Raw genomic sequence first — 23,402 nt, 5'->3', positions numbered from 1 at the left:
GGGAAAAATGTAATGTTTTATACAGTGTCTGTACTGGCAACTCACTGTTGGATCAAGACAAGCCTTCTAATGAAGTGCCATTTCTACTTTTGCAGCAATAAATAACAGAACAACAGTATGTGTGCTCAAATTAGTACTGTAATTAACTAAAATGTTTATATTTTATAAATATTTATAAATGAAAAATTTTTTGCCTCACTTTTTCTGTAGCCTGAAGCACAAAGCAGTTTGCCAACAAACAAAATACCATGCATTTGCCAAATATTATCCCAAAATAAAACTGTTAAGGAAAAAGTCGAATCCTGAACATTTGCTTACAAAACAGCAGCCAAAAAACAGCCGTTTCTAAATCACTTATCTTAGGAATTTTGAAACACTTGAAATGTAAGGAATGTAATTTCTGAACTAAAGAAGACGAGAGAACTTTTTATTGGTAAGATATGGAAACATTCCTAAAATTCATATTCTGAAAATATACACCCCCCCTCCACCGCCTAAATAGGTACCTGGACCAGGATCTGACAGATCCTTAATTGAATGCTATGGAGGCATCAAAAAAACCTCTGTGCTAAAGGTTAGCAGAACTTACTCTATAATAATATTTCCATATCACAATTAGGTAAAATATTCACCTCGATGTTTTTGACATCTTCACGAGCTTTAACGGCTTGTCTTCACGGAAACTATAATCAAGAGAACGTCTTCCTCGGAAGTGATAAGAAAATGCGTTGAACTGTCCTCTGGTTCTACAATCTAAAATGGAACAGGATGGTATGTGTAGGGGCAGTCAAAAATGGTAAAAATGAAATAACACCACTATAAAGTGAAATTGGGTTTATAAAATGAAATATCCTGCTCAATTAACAAAATAACACTGACATGTACCTATTAAAGTGGCTGTGGAGCATCTGTGGATTGTCCCCAGTGCTTCTAACCCTGAACTCCCTTGGAGCTCTGTTGCTTTAACTGGCTGTAGAGTCTTCTGAGCATGCTTAGAAGGAAAATGCATGGAGCCCAATGGAAAATAAAACAGACATAGTGTGCATTTACCCATGAGTAGGCAACCGTGCCTTGGTCCATTGGAAAGGGCAGGCTGGGAGGAATGCAATGCCATCCAAATTGTCCTGATCCAATGAACGCAGGCCCCAAAAACACTCAAGAAGGAAGTCACTTCCTCCAAGTACATAAATGTACTGAACCCTATGGTAAGCAAAACTGAGCTACCTGGTCACATTTACTCATGAATAAGCAAATTTTTAAGAGTTTCTTGCTATGCTGGTGTGTTTTTCCCATGCACTTTAAAACCAGTTTGTTTCCATAGCAATTCAAAGCTATGCAATTCTGTTGGTTCAAGTTGCTTTAATGTTTTAATTTGGCAATGTTCTAATTTGTTTGTGTTTGGCAGCATGAGGTTCAGCTCCTGTAAGTTTAATTCAAGTAGTTGACTATGTAGTTGTGCTCTTCAGGTGTGCAGGTGTAAGATGTGTTCTATGCCTGCTTTATTCCTGTGGCTACATCTGCTGACAGCCACAGGCATAACACATATATACCACCTGTATATACAATTACACTTGATAAAAATCAATTACACTTTGACAGAAATGCTTTAAAATTGAGTAAAATATTATTAAAATATTGATTTGGAATAGAAACACCTAAAACCCCTTTCAGTCCTCTTTGTTAGGATAACACCTGCATCTATGAAAAAATAAAACCATTTTAGACTGCCTCTAGTTATGTGTTATTAATAAGATTTTCAGATTTTAAAAATGTAGGAAGCTCTTATATCAGAACAGAAGATACATAACTATGAATATTCAAAACACACACATAAAAGTCCTCCAAACGTGGTAGTGATTTTGAGTTCAATTCTATTGGCCTCAGCACCAGCAGTATACTTGCACCACTGGCAGTGAATATTGCAAATGTGCCATAAGGCACGTTCGTGGTACCTGTGGAGTGCTAGCAGGGCACAGACTCGATAAGCCCCCTTGTAGGGGCTGCTGCTTTACTTGGGGTAAGGGGACGAATGTCCCTTCCCCCAGGGAGACCTCCTGTTGCTTCCCATGCCCCACAGGCTACCTGCGGTGCTGGGAATCATAGGATTGGCCTGCCCAGCTGCTATCTTATATATACCTACCTGGGAATAGTTATGGTGCCAGAATGGCTTCAAGGATCAAGGTGAACACAGCCTTGATCGCTTGTGCTCATTTCCTTGCTATCAGACCTTTGCTTTGTCTCAATGCTGTATAAGAAAAAAAAAATGAAGCTTTATATTTCAAACTGCCCTGACCAATGCTCTGTGACATCCTTCCTACAGATTTCTCTGAAAAAGAATGTGTGAGGATTTTGAGTAGCTTGGCCAGGGCAGAGCAGGGGGGAAGCTGATGAGTGCCAGTGTGCTACATTTGAAAACTGAATAGGATGTTATGAATATGATCTGCACATTTTTTAAATATGGGCAATTATGCACTATGCCAAAGAAACATTATTTGTCTGTATCTCTCTCTCTCTCTCTCTCCTGTCATCCTCTCAGAGAGGTTTACATGGGGGTAACTACATATTCATTTTCACAACAGCCTTGTGAAACAGGCGTCAGACTGAAAAATGGTGACTTGCCTGAGGACAATAAGAAGTTTAATGGCTAAGTAGGGTTTTGAACCCAGACCTCCCTAGTTCAAGCCCAACATTACACCACATACAATAGGATTTATGTGCAAATAAGAAAAGTTTTTGAAAAACATTCTAAAGGTCATTTTAAAAAGACAACTTGATATTACACATTCCCTGCGTATTGTCTATTCAGTTCACATACCTTCGCAGCAATCTTGCCACATCCTGAGGTCCACTTTAGGAATTGCATCACAGCTTCCATATCCATGTGGGAACTCTGCCACTCTGAAAACATCATGTTGCACTCTTGTGATGTTGTCACCATTGTCACACAGAATTCTGGCAAGGGACACCTGTTTAATCTGAGTCAACTGAGCTGGACTAAAAACACCGGGGTTCTCATGCCACAACCTGTAGTCTCACATAAAATAAAAATAAATTCTTAGACAATGTCTCCATTTCCAATCCACTGTGATCAAGAGCACAAACAGAGAATTTCTTTGTGCAAAATATGTCTTGTATGCATCTTAGAGCCCAATCCTATCCCCTGCCAGCCCATAGCATTAGCACCGCCAACAGAGCTCACTGCACATGCTGTGGGGGGCCACAGCAACCAGATGGCCCTGGAGAGCTAATTAAAAATATTTTGTAAAATAGTATTTTAAAATAATTATTAAGCTGGCATAAATCCAAGGAGCCTCAGGGAATGTGTCAGGCCAAGAAAAGGGGGATAGGACCCACTGCTGCCAAGATCGCCCCCTCCCACCCAGTTCAGCCCATTCCTCGCCCCAATCCTCCCCTGAACCACCTCCACGGTCACCTTATCTGCTTTGGTACAGGCTGAGTGAGCCACTAGCTGATGTGTGAGGCTTCCAGCTATTTGTGCTTGTGGTCTCACAGTGCATGACAGCAGTGCAGCTTCTACAATGCTGGTTCAGGACTTAGGGCAGCAGATCATGAGTAGGCCCTCAATAGGATTGAACCGTTATATTCACTAAAAGAACTTAGTTATTTTAATGGCAAATTGGCTCATACCTTGACAAATATCTTCCCTTTTACTGAGTTATCTCTCCTGACATATCTGTAGAAGGCAATCATATCCCCTCAGCATATCATTTACAGTAAACACACTTTTAAAATAATGAGTCATTTTACCTCACCTTCTATGCCATGTACTGATTCAATAAATCTTATTTCAGTATGAATAATAAGTTGCAGGATTCTAAAGATGCCTCACACCAAAAAAAATGGTTGGTTGGCAACCTTCAGTCTTGAAAGACTATGGTATAAGCCTACAGCACCCAGTATTCCCAGGCAGTCTTCCATCCAAGTACTAACCAGGCCTGACCCTGCTTAGCTTCCAAGATCAGATGAGATCGGGCATGTGCAGGGTAACAGTTGCTGTCAGTATCTTGTACAACTGGTGTGCCTGCTGCCTGTTAAAATTGGTCTGCTTAATTTGTTCAAAACTTGACCTCTTTGCAGACCCTCACAGAGATGGTTCAAACATTTTAGGCATATCACTTGATTTCCAGTACTCAGTTATTTGGTGTGGATTATTCCCAGGTGAATACATGAACTAACTTCACGGGAAAGCATTGCATTTGGATATGTGAATGTTCTGTCTATAGTATTTTAACCATGATGGATTATGCACTGTCTGGGGCAGCAAATTTCTTAGCTCCTCTACCATTTCTTCCAGCAAATGAGTTCTCAAATAGAAATCCAACAACAACGTTTTAAAATAATCTAGCTAATCAGATCAGTTTCTGTGGGAAGATAGGGCAATACTGGTGGGGTACTACCCTGTTGAACAAAAGGATAGTGCAGGGGTATCCAAACTTTTAGGCAGGAGGGCCACCATCATCTCTCTGACACTGTGTTGGGGGCCAGGAAAAAATTAATTTACATTTAAAATTTGAATAAACTTACTTAAATGAATATATTGGAGATGAAACTTATATGAAGGAATGAAGGTCTCGCAATAGCTCAAGGTCTAATAAAAGACCTTGTGCAAAGCAAGACCAGCCTTTCTTTTGCTGCCACTGCTGCTTCAGACATGAAACAGCAAGCAGTGGAGGGAGCCCTTGGCCTGCAGCTCCTGCAAGAGGTCAAATAGTTGCACTAAGAATAGTCATGTCGGGCCACTGCAGGCTCCAGCAAGTCTCCGGAGGGCCAGAGGCTCATTGGAGACTGGAGGCTCCCCACAGGCCAGGGGAGTGGGCACTCCTGGGGTAGTACATACACTACCTTGGGCACTTCTGGGGTAGTGTGTGCATGTGCATCTGTGTGTATGAGGCAGGAAGCAGCATGCTTTTCACAGGAAAAAGGAAACATGGCAAAGAATGGTGGGTCAAGTGATGCAATTCACAGGAGGAGGAGGAAGACAGTCACCTGTATCCATCCGTTAAATAAATGCTAAGGATTCCACTTACCCATATCTTTCTATCCACCTCTTCTCTTCATCACATGCTAACACATTATGGCAACTGCCACTCATGAGGGGTAAGAAAAAGGGTAAGAGCAGACATACAGCCACTACAGTTACAACTTGTAAATTCAGTATTAAAGTACTACTTCATTTCCCACAAACTTACCTGTCTCCATCTCTCAGACGTTTAAATTGTGTGCTCAAGAGACACATCAGTGTTGGTCCCAGTCTGCTCCCAGGAACTAAATCTTCTACCATAAGAGCAGGAAACAAATCTATGTTCAGTGGTGAACCATACAATCTATCACAGAAAAAATAAACAATTGTGGATGACCAAATTGTGGATATATATATATAATCCATATATGTATATGGATTATACCACATTTAAGAACTACAGCTGAAATTTCATACAATTGGAAGTGGGAAGAGAAGGGTTTGGTTGTGTTGCATGTTCTTGTTCAGTATTTTTTACTGCTTACTAGGACCTTCCCAAAAAATTATTTTAAGCACCAGGGCTCCTGAGTCCTTTTCCCCATAACTCTTTTTCTTTACCTTAAGACTGGTGAAGAGTGTCTTTGGGCGTGTGCACAGCCTCTCCCTCCCCAATGAATAATCAGATATTGGCCCAACATCACTAGGATTAGTCAGCTGTTTCCAGCACAATCCCAGCATATTCTTATTTTACCAATAAAGCACCGGTTTTCAAAGCAAGAAGCAACTTGCTTGCAACTTTTGTGTCACCAACAGTCATCGGCCTTTGGTAGGAATGGTCATAAGACATTTCCAACATTTTAAACATTAGGTGGTCAAATAAAGGTACTGTGCAATTTTCTCTGTCTTGTGTGTCCAGTAAGGTTATTAAAGTTGGGATCCAAAGAGCTGCTTCATACAAAGGGCTTATTGTAGTCCAGGGCAATATTTGTCTTTTTCTGTGAATACTGAGCCCGCATACCAAATCAAACTACTCTGAAAGTCTCCAGTCTAAAAAAGTACTACTACACTGGTTCCTCCAATGAAATGAAAAGGGAAGCTGATATGCATAGGAAAACCAGAAGTGCATCAAAAAACATGTGGGAAGTCTGGATCGTGATGTTAATAGCTACTGAAAAAAACTTTTCAGGAGTATTCTATCATTACAGATGATCACTTTGGTCTGAAACGTACCTGAGAAGTTTATCTCTGATACTAGGATTCTTAATTTCATTCTTCAAGTCTTCAAATGTGTATGCTGAAGAAAGGTTACAGAAAACTCTAAAATCATGGTAAGGTGGGATTCCATGATCTCTGCCTCTTTGAATATTCATTGCAGCCAGATCTAAAGCCACTGCCCTTGCCATAGAGAACAGTCTCTCTGTCAATTCTGTATTGAGCAACTGGGATGTCACACGCATCTTACCCGCAACACCAAACAGGCCCCTTAGAAGTGGATCAATACCTCCTTCATTTACAATCCGAAATGGAGAGAAAAATGCTTTATGAAGAGGGATGTGGCCTTGTGGGATAGTTTCAAAGTTCTCATCCAGCCGATACAATATGGGATTGATCAGTGTGTGACCAAACCGAAAAGCAGCAGTTGCAAACTCATTAGTTATGCCAGAATTAATATTGGGATCATAGCCTTTATATTCACCAAGCATCTTCATGCCCACCTCTCCCAAAATCTTGGGTAGCCAGTGGCTGTATGTTATGTGCTGCATTTCTGCACCAACAATTTTGCGTGTTTCATGATATATTGTGTCACCATCCCAATGTGGGTTAAGTTTTAGCAATTCTGTGGCAATTCTGTTGTGTTCTCTAAACCACAGAGTATGCATACTTGTGAGCCCCAGTTGTTCATTGGCACGATGATCCCCAGCTAAGAAGCAAGGAATTGGGCTCTCATTTTCATCTCGCATACATTCTGTTGGTGGGCCAGTAGCAAATGGAAGAAGAGGCTTTCCAGATCTCTGTACGATTCCCTGTCTCAGGAGGCCTTTGTGACTTGCTAGATCTCTGACTTCTTGTGCCTCATGCTCTGAACTGCCATATACGTTGGATGCATCAATATAGGAAGTCAACTGGTTGATCTGTTCTCGTGGGTAAACAGAATTCATGAGGAGAGACGTCATGCCACTCCCGCACACTGGACTCGAACGTACAAAAAACATGCACCGTGCTCCATTTCTCACTCGTGGATCATTTGGTGGGATCATGATGGAGAAACACGGAGGATCGTTTGTACAAACCGAACTGCAGTGCTGGCCATCAGAAAACCTGGCCTCGCTTAGAGCAGCAACTGTGGAGTCCAGGTCATGATCAAGGAATTGGCCCCACTGCATCAGCATATGACTAAACTGGTCATCAGGGGTTATTGTTTCAGTCCCTATCAGAGTAGTTGAAACTAAGCGAGGAATTGGGAGTGTGTATCCATTATAACGTCGGTTAGTTCCTATGCCCCGTGGCAAATTAAATCCATTTTCATAGACTGACTTTAACAAGCGTTCAAAGGCTGTCAGAGAGGCTCCCCACATTGGATGCTGCAGGTTATTGCACGTTCCATCATGTGTTCTGTATTTCTGGTGAAAGCACATATCTGAACAGTTATTCACACGCCTGTGGGCTGTGCAGCCTGACAGGTTAGCTATCAGGTTCAAGTACTGTGGAGATACAAGATCATTATAGTGATAGCCTGAAACAGATCAGAAAGAGAGAGAAAAATAAATGCTTTTAAAGTACTGAAAACAAAGTCTTAAATGTTAGGACTATCTTGTATTTCAGTTGAATGCTACTTAGCTTCACGGTATAATTTAATTTCTGTGATAAAGAACTCATCTAATAATGGAAGCATATTGTTATCAAAACTATACAACTCTAATCTATACAGCCGCCTTGAGTGCTCCTTTCTGGAGTGCTAATAAATTCTGCTAATAAATAAATAAATAATGGGCGTTGCAAATTTTGAAAACTATTTCAACTGTATGAAGTGCCCTTTGGGGAGAAATGCGGAATACAAATCTAATAAATAAATAAATATGTAGAAGCTCTCAATCTATGCCTGATGGTGGATCAAGGCTACCCTACTCCCTAACATGTTTGCCCGGCTCTCAACATGTCAGATGTCACCTGTAGAGCAAAATATGCCTAATGAACAAAACGTGATTCTTACTCCTTAAATTCAAGGATTAACAACCATGCAGATCTGGCCTACACTCATTTGGCTTTACATGTAAAGTAAAAAATAACTTGTTGATATCAGGCAACAGAGGATAGAAGAAGCATACTAGAAAAGGGGTTGGGCTGGCATAAACTGGATCTCCCATCACACAGACTGAAGATGCCTATGTGGAGCTAGGATTTATATCCCAAATGCAATTATGTTTTATAATCTCATATTTCATAATCTTTAACGCATGGGTACATGTGCTGGACTAGGCCTCCTCTAAGCAGTGACACTCAGCCTTCAAGAAATGTGAAGGGATGATCCACACCCATTTGCTGTGCAACTTGTGGCACTCTATACACTGAATTTGAAAATTTAGACTTGGGTGATGAATCTAAATTTTCTTAATGGGGGTTGGAATAGGACCAGCTTGCACCTGATAAGAATAGAACTCGAATGCACTGAGAAAGCAGGGACACGTGCAGAAGAACCAGAACTTCAGCCTGCCCCATGACCTGGAGCATCTTTGTGCTGGTGCTGGGAACAGTGGCGAAAAAGGAAGAGATTATGACGAGCCAAAGCTGAGGATCTTGTTGTGATGAGACAACATAAAAAAAACCTGTCAGGCAACATTAGTAATATTTCTCACGACTCTATTCTTGTCAGGAAAACCTGTCCATTACATTTTTACAGTCATTAAAATTATTCATTTTACTGATGTAATTAATTAATAAAGAAATGTTAGCATTCCACACATAAACATTCTTAAAGTGCATAAACTGCACCTTCAGTGCTTAAAGTGCATTTGTTTTGGTAAGGCTGCAATAATACACTTTACAACACAGTCTTAATATTTTTTTGTAACTGTAAGAGTCAAAGTAGCCAGGACCTGGCTATGGATTTTCAATATGCATAAATGTGGTAACTGACTCTATATATTATCTGTTCAGTCTTAGTTATGTAGCAAAACATGTGTTCCTAAATTAATCTGGTAACGTTCCAGCTTCACAAAACGAATACGCTCAGACCTTGTGCAGTCAGTCCTGTTTAGAAGTTTTAAGGTTGCTTTAATAAAATTCACAATTACTTAGAACAAAAGAAAAATTCTTTGCAAAAGTATTTCCTTTCACACTGTAGACTTAACTACAGCATTTGGCTCTCTGCCAAGTCCCAGCTGCTCTGTGTTCCTAAAACTTGAAGATAACTTCCAAAAACTTTGCAATATGTCTCAAGCAATAACTGCCAAAAACAATACCTTGGAGGGATTTCTAAATAACTGCTTTACAAATGCTATATTAGATTGTCTTGATACATTCAGACTGAGAATATAACTATTCCACAAGGGTAATTATTAGCTGTTTCCAAAAAATGTCATCACAAACCAGGCACTTGGCAATGTGGAAATAGAGTAGTTCTAATCCTCAATCAAGCACCACATGCTGGACAGAAGAAGTTAAAAGCCAAACATGTCTTAGTTGTGAAATTCTGGACCAGTCTTCAAGATGTTAGAATGTTTCCATCCCATTTAAACAAGCAGCTTAGATCAGTGAAAACACCTAGTCCAATGACTTTCCAACAATTTATGGTATCTTTCTCCATGAGTTTCATTTTTGAGTTGCTGAATGAGTCAAACAGCACAATCCCAACTGGCCCTTGTGCCCGCCTGGAGGTGTTGTGCCAGCCATAAGAAGTTGGGAGGAGTTGCCTCCCAAGTGTCTCAGGAATTGGGAGGCCACTTCCAACATCATTATACCAGAGGAAAAGTGAGTTGACATTGACCGTGTCAGAACGGTGTGGGGGTCTGGAGAGGGTCAGAAGAGGGCAGAATGAAGGCGTTCCGGGATGGGGAGGGGGCAGTGGATGGGTCTGTGGACAGCCTGGGGTTGAGTGGGGGGGGGGTGGAGCCAGGATCCAGCACTTGGGCAAGATCCTAACTCCACTCCCGGGTGAACCAGCACCAGCACCTGGCTGCTCGGATCTGCATCACCTTTTCAGGTGGCGCAGAACCAAGTAGCCCCATTGGGGCTGCTGCTGTGTTACCCAGGGTAAGAGGAATCAGTTCCCCTTGTCCCAGGTTGAGCTGCAGCCAGACCCAACCCCACGCTAGATATGGGGCAGGTCAGCCAGCCTGTCCGTTTCAGCATGGATTAGGATTAGAATGCCCATAACTTTACCTGGGAGGCATATCAAAAAGACAGTGTGATAGTGCTGAGTTACAGATCTGAAAGAAGTGGCATTTACTTGTGGGATAACTACAGAGTGACTGGCCTAGCCTGGTTCTCTCTTTGTGGAAACTACAAGTCCAAGAGTTTAAATTGCCCTGATTCAGAGAGAGAATTAATAAATGAGAAATTCACACACTGTGGTTTTACATCTAATCTCTTAGAACTACAGGGATGTCTAGCCCCACAAAAACAATGGAAATTTGCTATGATTTCAACTATGGCTTTCTCTAAAGGGGTCCTACAAAAAAAAGCCAATACAGATGTGGCCTCTGCGTAGACCACAATGTTTTTGTGTTTCCCAAAATGTTTTGATCTTTATATAACATTAAAGCAAATTTAGTTATACAGAACTGTGAACATCAAAGGCTTAATTATGATGGCAAGTCAAAATATGTTATCACATTAAGAGTTTACATCAATGTAGGGAACACTTTCACATCAGGGGTCTAAAAAGATTCCATTCACCAACTTGGAAAAACTTTAGTGCTAGCCTTTGTTGAACTACAAGAACTAGCCATCAACGTTTCCTTAAAAATGTTACAAAAAAGAAATCTGCCCAACATCAGACTTCATCACTGAAATGCTGATAAAAAACTAATATTTAGCCTATATCAGGGGTTTCAAACATAAGGCCGGGGACTGGATGCGGCCCGCGGAAGCTTTTTATCTGGCCCTTGGGCTCTCAGTTGCTGAGCAGGCATCATAAATGCTATTCAGCCCACCGTATGAAATGAGTTTGACACTCCTGGCCTATATTGACCTTCCTGTAAAGTGACTACTTTTTACCTATATACAGTGAATACCACCATGTTGATTTCCACGTTTTAGTGTTAATTTAATTATATATTCTTAGTTTGTTTTAAAAGTTAGTACCTGTCCCAATACTTATAGATCAAAATGGTCTAAAAATAAAAATAAGTTGATAATACATTTTGAGGCACAGTGAACAGAAGCTGTGTATATCAGAAAACATACAACAATAAACATAGATGGCATAAGGAAAAAATACTGACTTGTTCCATTTAGGTCAACCATTAAACCATCTTGCACATGTTCTTGAATCAGCTGTAATGTCCTTTCAAATATTTCTCCTGCTCTTGCTTGCTCGATAGTATAAGGATCTCTTGGGTATCGAAATAAAGCTAGCAAATCATTTGGAGAACGGGGGCGACTAATAAGTAAAACAGGAAAAGCAAGGAAAAGGATAAACATACTAAGAAACATAACATGGTAGGTATGATTTAATCTAAAAACTATATACTATCAGATGAGCAGCATTAAAACATCTAAGTACAGTACCATAATTTATAAATACATACCTTGGTAACTTATACATACCTTCATAACTTATTCCAAATTGCAAGCAAAATAAATACATAAAAATGTTATCAGCCGACACCTGCACTTGAATGTTGAATAAGGACTGTCAAGCATATATAGCTAAACAAAGGAAACCCCATTTTAGCAATAACAGGCTTTACTGTGGCCTGAAATGTATTAAATCCAACATCATGATCAAGTGACGAACACAGGTTTTTGGTTGTGATCCAAAATGCCATACTAGAGTCTCCAAAGTAGAGACTGCTGCGTCCTGAAAAAGCCCTCCCCGTCCCAACCAGCGCTTATTGTTCCGCTATGTCACCGTGTTTCTTTCAAGCTGACCTGGGCACAGGGATGTTCTGGACAGTCTGGCCTGCCTGGACATCCTGCTGCACAGCCTTCTGGGATGCTGGGCAATAGATGAGACTGCCCACAGCATCCCTGTGCCCAGATCAGCTTGAAAGAAACATGGTGAAACAGCGGAATGGTAAGCACCAGTCTGGACAAGGAGGCAGGCTCTCTCAAAACCCCAGGTCCAGCCAATAGGCTGGGATTTGGAGAGCCCTGGGCTGTATGGTAAGCTCCATATATAATGCTAAGCTGTTTCTGAAAACATCTCTTCCACACATCCCACAAACTCAGGAAAACTTCAACCATGGCCCACAAAGCAGTTCAAAATGCTAGGGAAGAGAACTGACTCTGTAGTGAAAGAGCCAAGTGGATTTTAAACTCTGACATGAATAGTTGTTCCTCTTTAAAAAAAATGCTAGTCAGTTTCCATTTAGAGATTTTAAATTGGTTGCAATCCTATTATTACATGGGAACATGTAAAATTTGTGTTTAGGATATTTGATTTAGGGAATCACAAACATAATTTCTGTACTTCCAATGTTAACAAGTACAGGGTGCTTAAGCCCTCAGTGCTACCTCTCCAGTCTACACAACCAGTGAAAATGTTTGCAGACTGTGGGTATGGTGATGCCACAGCAGCAAAAACATCTTGCACTACGTCACCTCCTGGAATAAAAGACAGTGATGCTGGGGGAGAGGGGGTGCCCATATTGAACTAACTGTAGAACAAGGGGTAGCTGTGTAAATAAAGGATTTACAAGGGGGAAGCATATTCAATACCACCAGCTAAACTGCCATGTCCCCTCAAGCTACAGTTTCAAAATGAACAAGTAATACTACAACACAAGGCTATACTGCCAAAAAAAAAAAAAAAACCCTCCAGACAGCACAATAATACCTGTCAAACAAATGTGTACGTGTTGAGTTTATTGCTCTGTCAACAGTGGCAATTGCTTCAACAATTGAGCTTGCTACAAACGGATCTCCATTTCGACTGACATCAGGAACTGCAGAAGGAAAAGGGGAAATCTGCAAAGTTCTCCACACACACACAAAATGACTCAATATAAGCTAAGTCTAGACACTGCATCATTTTGGTATTACAAAGAAAACCACTTTTTCTGACAGTTTTATTACTTTTTCAACTGACAATTACAAAATACTTGGGAATGTTACAAAAACATTTAAATTGCTCTGGGAAATGTTCTGTTCTTTTGTAATTAAAGAGTTTATCAATATACTGTACAATTAACGCAAAAATGGCTGAAAATACATAATACAGTACTATCAAGGTGGCTTAGAGCTTAATCAGTGAGACATAATTAAACACATGTGCCAAAAGACTCATGAATGAATTGTACATAACCAAGGAAATTTTGGACTTTGTTTTCTCTAACACCCTTCACCAGCACTGCCAAAGTTGGGCAATCGCTTTGAAGAAAATTCCAGTGGCAGGATAGAGAACGAATGATAGCCTATTCAAAACAAAATCCAACAAAACCTAAACTTCAAACTAATTCACTTGGCCTCCAATTGCACTTAAAGTTTTCCCTTAGTTCTCAGCAAGACCATAAATCATATTATCACTATTTAAGAGTCTGTCCAAAGGAAAATGAGTGCTCCCTAAAAGAAATGGCTCTCAATATTCTTGAAATCTTCCAATCATCTTTTTAATTTATTTCTACCACCTATAGTCTGCATTTTCATTACAATAACTAATACGTTACCAGTTCACCATCTACCGTTTCCTTTCATACTAGTTTGTATGAAGTTTACTTGCCTTATAGATCAAAGGTTAACTGGAGGTTTGAAGATCAAAAGATAATGAGCGATGAAAGGTCAAATGGTTTTTATGGAAGATGATAGATATCATCAGCCATACTGGGCATAAATTACTGAAAAGTGGAAAGCTAATAGTAACATTTATTATTATAATTAATGCCCTACCCTGATTTTGGCCTCAAGTGCATACAATCATGAAGTTGTAAATTATGAACACCATTGAGAAAGCACAGCCATATCCTATGCAAGCTTACTCTGATGTAAACCCTTTTGTGCTTAGTCCTAGGTGAGTCTATAAGCATGTCACCCTTTCAGCACTTTCTAACTTAAAGTCACACAGCAAACTTCACTAAATGCCACTTGGTAAGTGTAACTAAAAAGAATGAAGCTATTCAGGGGATTATTCAGATCAAGACTCCTCTAACGCAGTGTTTCTCAAACTGTGGGTTGGACCCACTAGGTGGGTTGCGAGCCCATTTCAGGTGGGTCACCATTTCAATATTTTATTTTTTATATATTAGACTGGATGCTACCCTGGTAGGTGACTGCATCTGGGGAAATGTTACAGACATATGCTTTTAACAATGATGGTAAATGGGACTTACTCCTGGGTAAGTGGGCAGGATTGCAGCCCAGGATTGTTAAATCACCTGCTTGATGATGTCACTTCTGGTCAACACTTCCAGTGGGTCCTGACAGATTCTCATTCTAAAAAACTGGATCCCTGTGCTAAGCATCTGAGAACCACTGCTCTAAGGGATAGGTTCAATATTTGAAGCTTTTGTTTTTTGTTTTTTTTAGTAATCTCCATTTGTGAAAATTTAATTATGAAAACTATATAAATTACATGCAACACATATGTATGACAACATATTTATTTGTTTGTACAAGAAAAGATTTGTCAGTATCAGTGGGACTATGGGCTCTATTATCTCAATATGTTACAAACAGTGACTAATAGCACAATCTTACTGTAAGTTCTATTAAGTGCTATTATAGTGCGTATAGGATTGCAGCTCTAGTGCAGTTGAGAACTCTTAACTTGCTGTCTACCTTACGGGACTGTCTACTTTATGGGACTCAAATGTAAGTTGTCATATTTAAGGTTACCCCACTGGGCTGGCCCAATTATGCAGGTTGAAATAGCCACTTTGAGTGGCAGGTTGGAGGCAAACTGGTAAGGAGTGCCATGTCCCACAAACCTATCTACTGTCTCCCTCTGCCTACCCAGCCACTTCACCCTATGCTGTGCACTTGCTTGCTGAGAGAGACAGGAGGATCGGGAGAGTGACAGCTCACCTCTTTCTAGAGAGCCACAGACAGCTGGAGAAAAAAAGCAATAGGGTACCATAGCTATCCTTCCATGAGAGAGATCAACACAGAATTGCTCTGCTTTCCTCTTGCCTGGCTGGCCACAGTAGAGTGGAGTGCCTGCTCATTCCCTTACCTTTACCTGTTCTTCCCTGGCCGAATTCAAACAAACAGCCTGGGCAGAGCACACTGGGAGTACAGTCATCTTCTGCTCCTATCATGCTCTGCCTCACATGTCTGTTTGAATGTGACTGCGCAGGAACAAGCAGGAGATGGCAGAGGAAAAGGTGAGGAGGAGACAGGAGCACTCTTGGATCTTTGCACAGTACTCTTCTCCCCTAGCTCACCCAGCTGCTTCTTTGAAAGCTGTGCAGGCAAGGTGGAAGAGGCTGTGGAGGCAGCAGAGAGGCATGTCTGTGTGCTACCACCCCCAGAAATGGGAGCAGGAGGAGAAATTAGGGCATCACCTCAGGCAACACTTAAACAGGGATGTTGATGATGGCAGTGGTGAAATAAGCACTGGCTGCGGTTGCAGGTCCATACCACTTTGGTCGGTGAATTTGCTTGGGTTTCCCCTGCATACTCATAATTGGAAGCTTTTGCATATTGGAAGTTTCTAAAGTGGATGAGGATTTTCATGAAATAATTAATCTCTAGTCACCCATTGTAATTTGGAAATCTTACCATTTACACTTAGTACCATACTAACGGATGAATATCCAATAGTATTCCGTGCAACACATTCGTAACGACCTGCATCTGCTGGTCCAACATCACGAATAGTAAGAAATCCCTCAGGACTAACATGAAATTTTCCACTTTCTGTGACCTGAACACCATCCTGCAGCAAATCAGAATGCCAAAATACTGTGATAATTTTGTTAAAATGTTAGATTATACCACAATCTCATACAGGTCCAGCCTATTTATACATGGATTTTTTATACACAGATTTGACTCAACACTGAGTCATTGAATGGCCCCTGCAAATGAGAAAGAATGTGCTGATCCATGGAGAAGGGGAAAAATGCATCCCTTTAAAATCAGTTTTAAAAACTGAACAGTCCTTTTACAATAGCCTCCTTAATATGAGAGAGAGAGAGAGAGGGCAGCAGGCTAACAATCCATCAATCCTCTTTCCTTTGAACCCCTCCCTTCCCCCAGTACAGGTGATCATTTTGCATTGGTGAAGGGAGGGGCTGAGTGAAGTGCTGATGGATTGTTTTCTTAATGACTCTTATCTTAGAGTCAAAAGGTCAGCAAGGCTGTTTTTCAATGACTGGAGCAAAGAAACTTTGTTTTTTAAACTGATTTGCTATAGTGCGTTTTTTGCCATCCAGGTGAGTGCTTGGAATGGAACCCACGCAAATAATTAGTCTCAACTGTACTTGCTGTTTTTGTTTTAAAATGAAAGAGCATAGGAACCCACATCTGAAATTTCAGACTATTTGAAATTTTATATGTCCACAGTTACTGCATACAAATATCCATAAACACATTACACGTCAATGTGCAAAACAAGTAAACTGCTTCTCCATGTACTCTGTCAATGTTTCCAAAGCCCATGTCATGAAGAATAGTGAACTGGCAAAGATGCTTCTATTTTCCCCATTTCTCTCAGACACAAGATGATGTATAGAAGGATTTTTGAACTCTAGAGATTTTTTTTCATGCTCATGAGCAAAGTAATCATCATATATTTCCAGACAAGTATCATTGTTCATCTCGGTCAGAATGGTTGGTTTTAAGATCAGAAATGGAGATTCCAAAAGATCAGACTCCAAATCTGGAATTATTTATGCAAGCAACTTTTTTCAAAACAAGGCTGCCCACCATTTCAAAGGGGTAAGTCTAGAATGTTCATAACAAGAGAAGGGCTGCAACTATCTTCTCAAATGTGGTATCTACCTATTAAATGATCTTTGTAATACACTGTCTCAAAGGACTGACAGCTCAACCCTAAAAGTGGCGCTGCCATCAGGTACAACAGCACCAAAGCTGCTACCGCTGCATCCTGTGGCCCTGCAACAGCTGCCGGAGGCCTCCTCAGGGGAAGCCCCAGTCCCACAATGGGGCTTCTCAAGCCTGCACTGACTGTTTTGATCCTCCAGTTCCATTCCCCTCTTGCCCCAGTTCTTCTTCCCTCTCCACCCTCCCCCCGCTCCCAAGGCCTTCATCGCCACCCAGACCTCTTGCTTGGCTCCAGGAAGTGATTAGCCAGCGCTGGGCTCAGCACCAAGTGGTGCTGGGCAGGCACTGGCACTGACTTGGTGCAGGGTGTTGCAGACATGCTTTATGGCATTTGCAACACCCAGTGCCAGTGCTGAAGAGCTCAGGATTGTGTTCTGACTCAGCTAATATTTTAGACAAAAGAAAAGTAGTCTGCATTACAAAAGTAATTGGCATTTGGTGGGCCGCTGTGAGATACAGGAAGCTGGACTAGATGGGCCTATGGCCTGATCCAGTGGGGCTGTTCTTATGTTCTTATGCAAAGATTAATTAAAATAAGAAGCTATTATAATTCGATTACCTTATTCCATGTTATTACTGGCTCAGGCTCCCCTTGAGAACTGCATGGGATCTGTATATTTGTGCCAACTTCTACTGTCATATCATTTGGAACATTAACAAACACAGGGGTCACTAAAATAAATTAGATTGCAACAATGACAAATAAGTAAAACGCCTATCATTAATGAACACTGGTACATACAAAGTATTACACAGAAAGCTCCCTAACCTCCAACAGTTAATAATAATAATAATAATAATAATAATAATAATAATAAAAAAACTTTATTTTTATCCCGCCCTTCTCCCAAAAAGGGACCCAGTTAGCTCTGAAGGACTCAGTCCATATGTTACTGTTTTCCATTAAGCTTTTAATTTCTATGCAAACTGTTGGTTATGCTTATTGAAATACATACTAAAAATGTTTATTGAAATTGGAAAACTGAGATGTTCATTTTTCCCCCATTTATTGCCACTTTCAACCACTGTGCACACTGTTGTGCCTTGGGTGGTCTGCAGATTTGCCATGGGAGTTTGGGGGAGGATCATTTGTTAATAGGGCCACTGGAGGACATGAGCCCCTGCTGACAGTGTGGTGTGCCTTGTCAATTGTTAAAAAAACAGATGGTGTGCCATGACTATTTCAGTGCCTTGTCAGTGTGCCATGAGCTGAAAAAGATTGAAAATCACTGCTCTAGATGAACTTTAAACGTACTAAGTTTCCTTTTCCTAGCTTGCTTTAAGGATGTATGCTGTATACTTAAATTACAATTTGATAATAAAACGTAACAAAAAGTAAATAAGCTTACATCATAGCTTTGTTACTGATGAAGGCAAAAGCTGCAAATGACTGGGATCTTAATAACTAATATGAATAATGAAATACTTTTTCTTATATTGTATATCCCAAGTTCTCTACAGTAGTAACCATAAATAGTAAAGCACTAAGCCATGTTGGTTTATGCTTTTAAAATAAAATTACATTATTTTACCCTGCAACAAAAGAGTATAATTGGATGACAGAAAAACCAATTTAAACCAAACACAACCGGCCTTTCACAGACATACCTCTAGGTTGTACACTCAGGTGTACAGCAACTCTTTGAGATCCTACAATGTTGACAGCTTGACATTCATACTGGCCTTGGTCATGTAAAGCAACTCTGGAAATCCTCAGGGTTCCAGATGACAGGACTAAGTGTCTTCTATCTACAGAAAGCTGGCTTCCTGAAACATACCAAATGCTCCTTAAATGAAATACTGCATCAGTATTTTAGCTCAATTTAGCGTAAAACTCAAAAACTTACAGCCCAATCCTATTGGGTTTACTGCCCGTGCTCTTGTCTTACCGCTGGCTCCAGGTGTTGTGAAAAGTGCCATAAGGCAGGTCTTTTTGAACTGGAGGAGTCATATTGTTATGTTTTCCAGTTGCAGGTTCTGCAACTGTTAGTTAACTGAGGGCACAATTCTAACTGCGCTGGAGCAGGCAAGCCAGGAGGCTTGCGCTGCATCCAACACGAGATTGCAGCAAGCAGCAGCTTAGCCACGGGCAAGGGGAAGCTCTTCCCCTTACCCGGGGGTAAGGGCTATGCGCTCCTATGGGTCTCCTCAGACCTGTGCCACCTCTGGAGCTTGAAGCTGCTCTGCTCGTCCTGGGGACGGGGGTTGGGATTCGGCATAACTGTCAGGTCCCAGCCCCGCCCCTGGCTCCCCACGCGCCTGTCCCCGGGCCTTGACCCGCCCCCCCGCCCAGTAACGCCCCCTCTCACGCCACCCCACGCCTACCTTTGCTGCTTATGTTGGTGCACTTGCACCAACACAAGCGGCAACGTGGGAGCCGCGGTGGAGGCTTCTGCCACCATCTGTGCGTCAGCGCATCTAAATGCGACAACACAGCTCCCGCCTAAGGAGGCGCAAATGTGCTTTATGGCACATTTGCAACCCTCCAGGACCCCCTATACCGGTATAATTGCTGGTTAGGATTGCGCCCTGAAGCAGATAAGGATTTTAAGACACTAAAAATGACTGACATTGAATCAACAGTGTACATAGTGCTTTGCACAGAGTAAAAGACAGTCACAACACAAGAGGATTTGTGATCTAGAAAGTGACACAAAGTAAACAACATAGGGAAAGAAGCAGGAGTAACCAGGGATAGCAGGCGTAATTGTTTCAACAATGATCATACAAAAGTATTATTGCCAAGTAATGAAATGTCAACGTGTACCACATATTACAATTATTTTTTTCCTTTGTCTTGAGTCTGTCTGGAGACATGCTAACATTGCCCTATTCTTCACAAAGGGAAAAAAGAAGAACTCAGGAAATTGTGTCCAAGTTGTCTGACTTCAATACCAGGAAATATTTTAGAAAAAACTATGTAAGTCAGTCTGTAGACATCTGGATTTCAATGAAATGATTACTAGAAGCTCACAAGGATTTGTCAAAAAATAAATCCTGTAAGAGAAATTTCATCTCTTTTTTTATCAGGTTACTAGCTTAGTGGATGGTGTGAATGCTGTGGATGGAATTTATCTTGATTTCAATGAAGAATTCGACAATGTTTCCCATAATGTCTCGATTAGTGAGTTAGTAAAACACAGGCTAGATCAGTGGTTCCCACCCTCTTTTGCACTGGGACTCACTTTTTTAAATGACACTCTATCCGGACCCACCTAACTTTACAAACCCCCCAAAAGTTTCATGTTACCAACCGCTCAACCCTGTTTTTATCCTATGGTGGGGAGGGGGAGGGACTGCCTTCTAGAGCATTTGTTGAGCTCCACATTCTTCAGATTGGGGCCATTCTAGTGGCCTTGCATTCCCCTTCAATTGGTCTTTGATAAGAGCAGAGGCGTGATTGCCTGCTTGTGAGTAAACACACTGATGTGGCTCAGTTTTGCTTCCTATAGGGCAGGGGTGTCCAAACATTTTGGCACGAGGGCCACATGATCTCTCTGACACTGTGTTGGGGGCTGGGGGGAAAAATGAATTAATTTACATTTAAAATCTGAATAAATTTACATAAACATTAGAGATTAAACCTATATGAATGAATGAAGGTCTTGCAGTAGCTCAAGGCCTATAAAAGGCCTTGCACAAAGCAAGGTCGGCCTTTCCTTTGCTGCCTCTGCTGCATCACGGATGTGAAACAGCAAGTAGTGGAGGGAGCCCTTGTCCCACAGCTCAGGAGAGCAGTCGAACAGTCATCCTCATGCTGAGAGCAGTTGCATCGGGCCAGCATGGGCTCCAGCAAGTCTTCAGAGGGCCAGAGGCTCATTGGAGACTGGGAGCTCCCTGAGGGCCAGATTGGGAGCCCCCGAGGGCTGCAAGTGGCCCCCGGGTCGGGGTTTGGGCACCCCTGCTATAGGGCTTAAATACATTTTCCTTGCCAGTTTGGAGGAGGGACTTTCTTCTTGAAAGTCAGTTAGGGCTTGTGTTCATCAGACTGGGACCATTCTGGTGGTGCTTTGTTCTCCTTGGCCTGTTCTTCAAAGTGGACTGAGGCACATTTGCCTACTCATGAGTAAATACATTCTGCTCTTTTTCAGTTTCCATAGGGCTCAATAGCTTTCCTTGACAGCATTACAAGAACAAATAGTCCAAGAATCAGAATTACTAATAGTATCCTCCTGAAGAAAGCTTCCAGTCACCTTATAAATAGGAATGGGGAAGCAGAAAGCTGCTCAATCTAAAAATAGGAATTAAGCCTGGGGGTGATAGTGCAAGCCTTGAAAAATGCATAAGGGGCATAATTCTCCCACCCTGACATGCCCCCAAGGGAAATAAACTTACCCTATTAAAAAAATTATACATAATTCCCATTAGGTCACACAGGTCACTGCAAAATTGTAGAAAAAAGTATGCCATTTTTTCAAGTTTTACAGCTCGGTGTTAACCCATTTCTGCCCAGCCCATAGGTGTACACATTTCATCACTGTTGCGTATATGTAGCATTTGGCAGAAATGGCTTAATCTAAATTTTTACCTCCTTTAGTCCATGCAATAACTGGTTGTGGATATCCCTGTGCCTCGCAAGGAAAGTCAACAGTTTGCCCTTCAATCACTATTCTGTCTTGAGGAGTCACAGTAAACTGAGGTACAGCTATGAAAAGGAAAAAAACCCCAACAATTTTAGGTAACTTATGTCATACAATACAACATATACTTTATGTCATACAATACAGCTTGAAATCAGAGCCTATATGTACTTACTAGGTTTAAAGAAAGAAAAACAAAAATTCAATTAGGTTGTACTTTAGGAACGGTGTTAATCAAGCTACAGGCATGTGTCACTTAAAAACTTTCCGCTTAACAACACACTGCATATATAATAGTTTTCAAAGCACAACAAAGAGGCTCTTAATGAGGCAGTCAGGATTCCCATAGCCTGCAGCAGAGAGTCTGTGTCACAACACAGCAGAGTGTCACAACAAATAGGCTCTGAATGCAAAAAAGAGGCGATCTATCTCCAGTTGCCTGTGCAGCCAGCTAGTTTCTGGCAGAGTGTATGTTTACACAAACAAAGGCACTAGATTGGGCTGAATGTTCATATAACAAGGAGGATTGGAGAACCTGTCATTAAGTGACGAACACCCAGGACAATGTGCCCTGGAACTAGGTCTCCCAATGCCTTATAAGGCATTAAAAACGACACTTCCGGTTTCTCTATGAAACCAGAAGTCATGTGTTTTGAGCTATACAGCTCAGTCTGAGCCCGGCAGAGGGAGAGGACAGACATCCTGGGCTTCTGCAGAGTTCAGACTCCCCTTCACAGGCAAGAGAAAAGGACTTCCCTGCGCCTCCAGAAGGGGCATGCACAGGGGTGAATCCATGAATCCGTGGATACAGGATGCACATATATGCCCCCCTCCCGTATTTTATAGTTTATAAACTATAAACTGTATTTTAGATTATATTTTATTTTGTATATTTTGTATTTTATAGTTTATAGCTTTCTGTATTTTATAGTTTGTGTATTTTATTGTATATATTCTTAGTTCATTGAGAGCTGCCTTGGGTGCCCTTTGGAGAGAAAAGTGGGGTAAAAAAACTGGAATAAATAAATAATATAACGTATCATATAATACTATTAACACAAAAAAATGCATCTGCAAGAAAAAACAGTAAGTGATGTTTCAATCACTAAGATAACAGTGGGCATAATTAGAGCCAGGGTTTTCAGTTGTCTATGAGAAGATATTCGTACGTATCCTAGTGGCATAGACATGATTCAGCACTACATGCCACTAGAGGCTCTTGAAACTGACACTGAAGAAATAAGTCAAAAGCCAGCTTACATACATTGTGAGCATGCTACAGACTGACAGAGCTGGAAGTGAGACTGGCCTGAGAACTGCAGTTTCTACCATGTAAGATGACTGTATTAACTAGCCCTCAGGAATTAATAGTTGTACATTTTTATGTGGAAAAAAATGTTAGCTAATGAAGAACATTATAAAGTCCAGACAGGGAAAAATATAGGTGGGTCCTCTTTATCCGTGGATTAGGGTCCCAAATCCATGGCTGAGGTCCCACTGAGTCTCCCAGACACAACTGAAACCTTGTTCCGGTTGCAATCAAGAGCTTTTCTGAGGCCCGCAGAGGTTGCCCACAGCCTCTATAATTGTCAGAAAGCTCCCCCAGAGGTGTTTAATGGACACTTAGTACCCATTAAACACTTCTGGGGGGCTTTTTGAGGCTTGTGAAGGCCACG

At 41.2% G+C, this 23,402-nt stretch overlaps 1 protein-coding gene and 1 pseudogene across 5 annotated transcripts in view; both read right to left on the bottom strand.

The window, feature by feature from the left end:
* Nucleotides 1-23,402, bottom strand: part of PXDN (peroxidasin) — a 76,772-nt gene that overhangs the window by 7,256 nt on the left and 46,114 nt on the right. For 4 of the 5 annotated variants that reach the window (XR_010793576.1, XM_066612375.1, XM_066612376.1 and 1 more), the window contains 10 exons: nucleotides 21,675-21,791; nucleotides 18,755-18,913; nucleotides 17,706-17,818; nucleotides 15,860-16,016; nucleotides 12,981-13,089; nucleotides 11,425-11,582; nucleotides 6,212-7,715; nucleotides 5,211-5,345; nucleotides 2,816-3,024; nucleotides 633-753 (listed from right to left, as the gene is read on the bottom strand). Coding sequence is in view for 4 of the 5 variants with exons in the window: in XM_066612375.1 (XP_066468472.1) it covers nucleotides 633-753; nucleotides 2,816-3,024; nucleotides 5,211-5,345; nucleotides 6,212-7,715; nucleotides 11,425-11,582; nucleotides 12,981-13,089; nucleotides 15,860-16,016; nucleotides 17,706-17,818; nucleotides 18,755-18,913; nucleotides 21,675-21,791 (2,782 nt within the window). In the remaining variant the exon portion in view is untranslated. Of the gene's footprint in view, nucleotides 1-632; nucleotides 754-2,815; nucleotides 3,032-5,210; nucleotides 5,346-6,211; nucleotides 7,716-11,424; nucleotides 11,583-12,980; nucleotides 13,090-15,859; nucleotides 16,017-17,705; nucleotides 17,819-18,754; nucleotides 18,914-21,674; nucleotides 21,792-23,402 lie in introns of those variants that run through there. The other variant, XM_066612379.1, reaches the window with a different exon arrangement.
* On the bottom strand, nucleotides 3,903-4,022 carry LOC136637501 (5S ribosomal RNA; annotated as a pseudogene).

The sequence above is a fragment of the Tiliqua scincoides genome, chromosome 1 (assembly GCF_035046505.1).
Source record: "Tiliqua scincoides isolate rTilSci1 chromosome 1, rTilSci1.hap2, whole genome shotgun sequence".
NCBI lineage: Eukaryota > Metazoa > Chordata > Lepidosauria > Squamata > Scincidae > Tiliqua > Tiliqua scincoides.
This window is presented reverse-complemented; position numbering and strand designations above follow the sequence as displayed.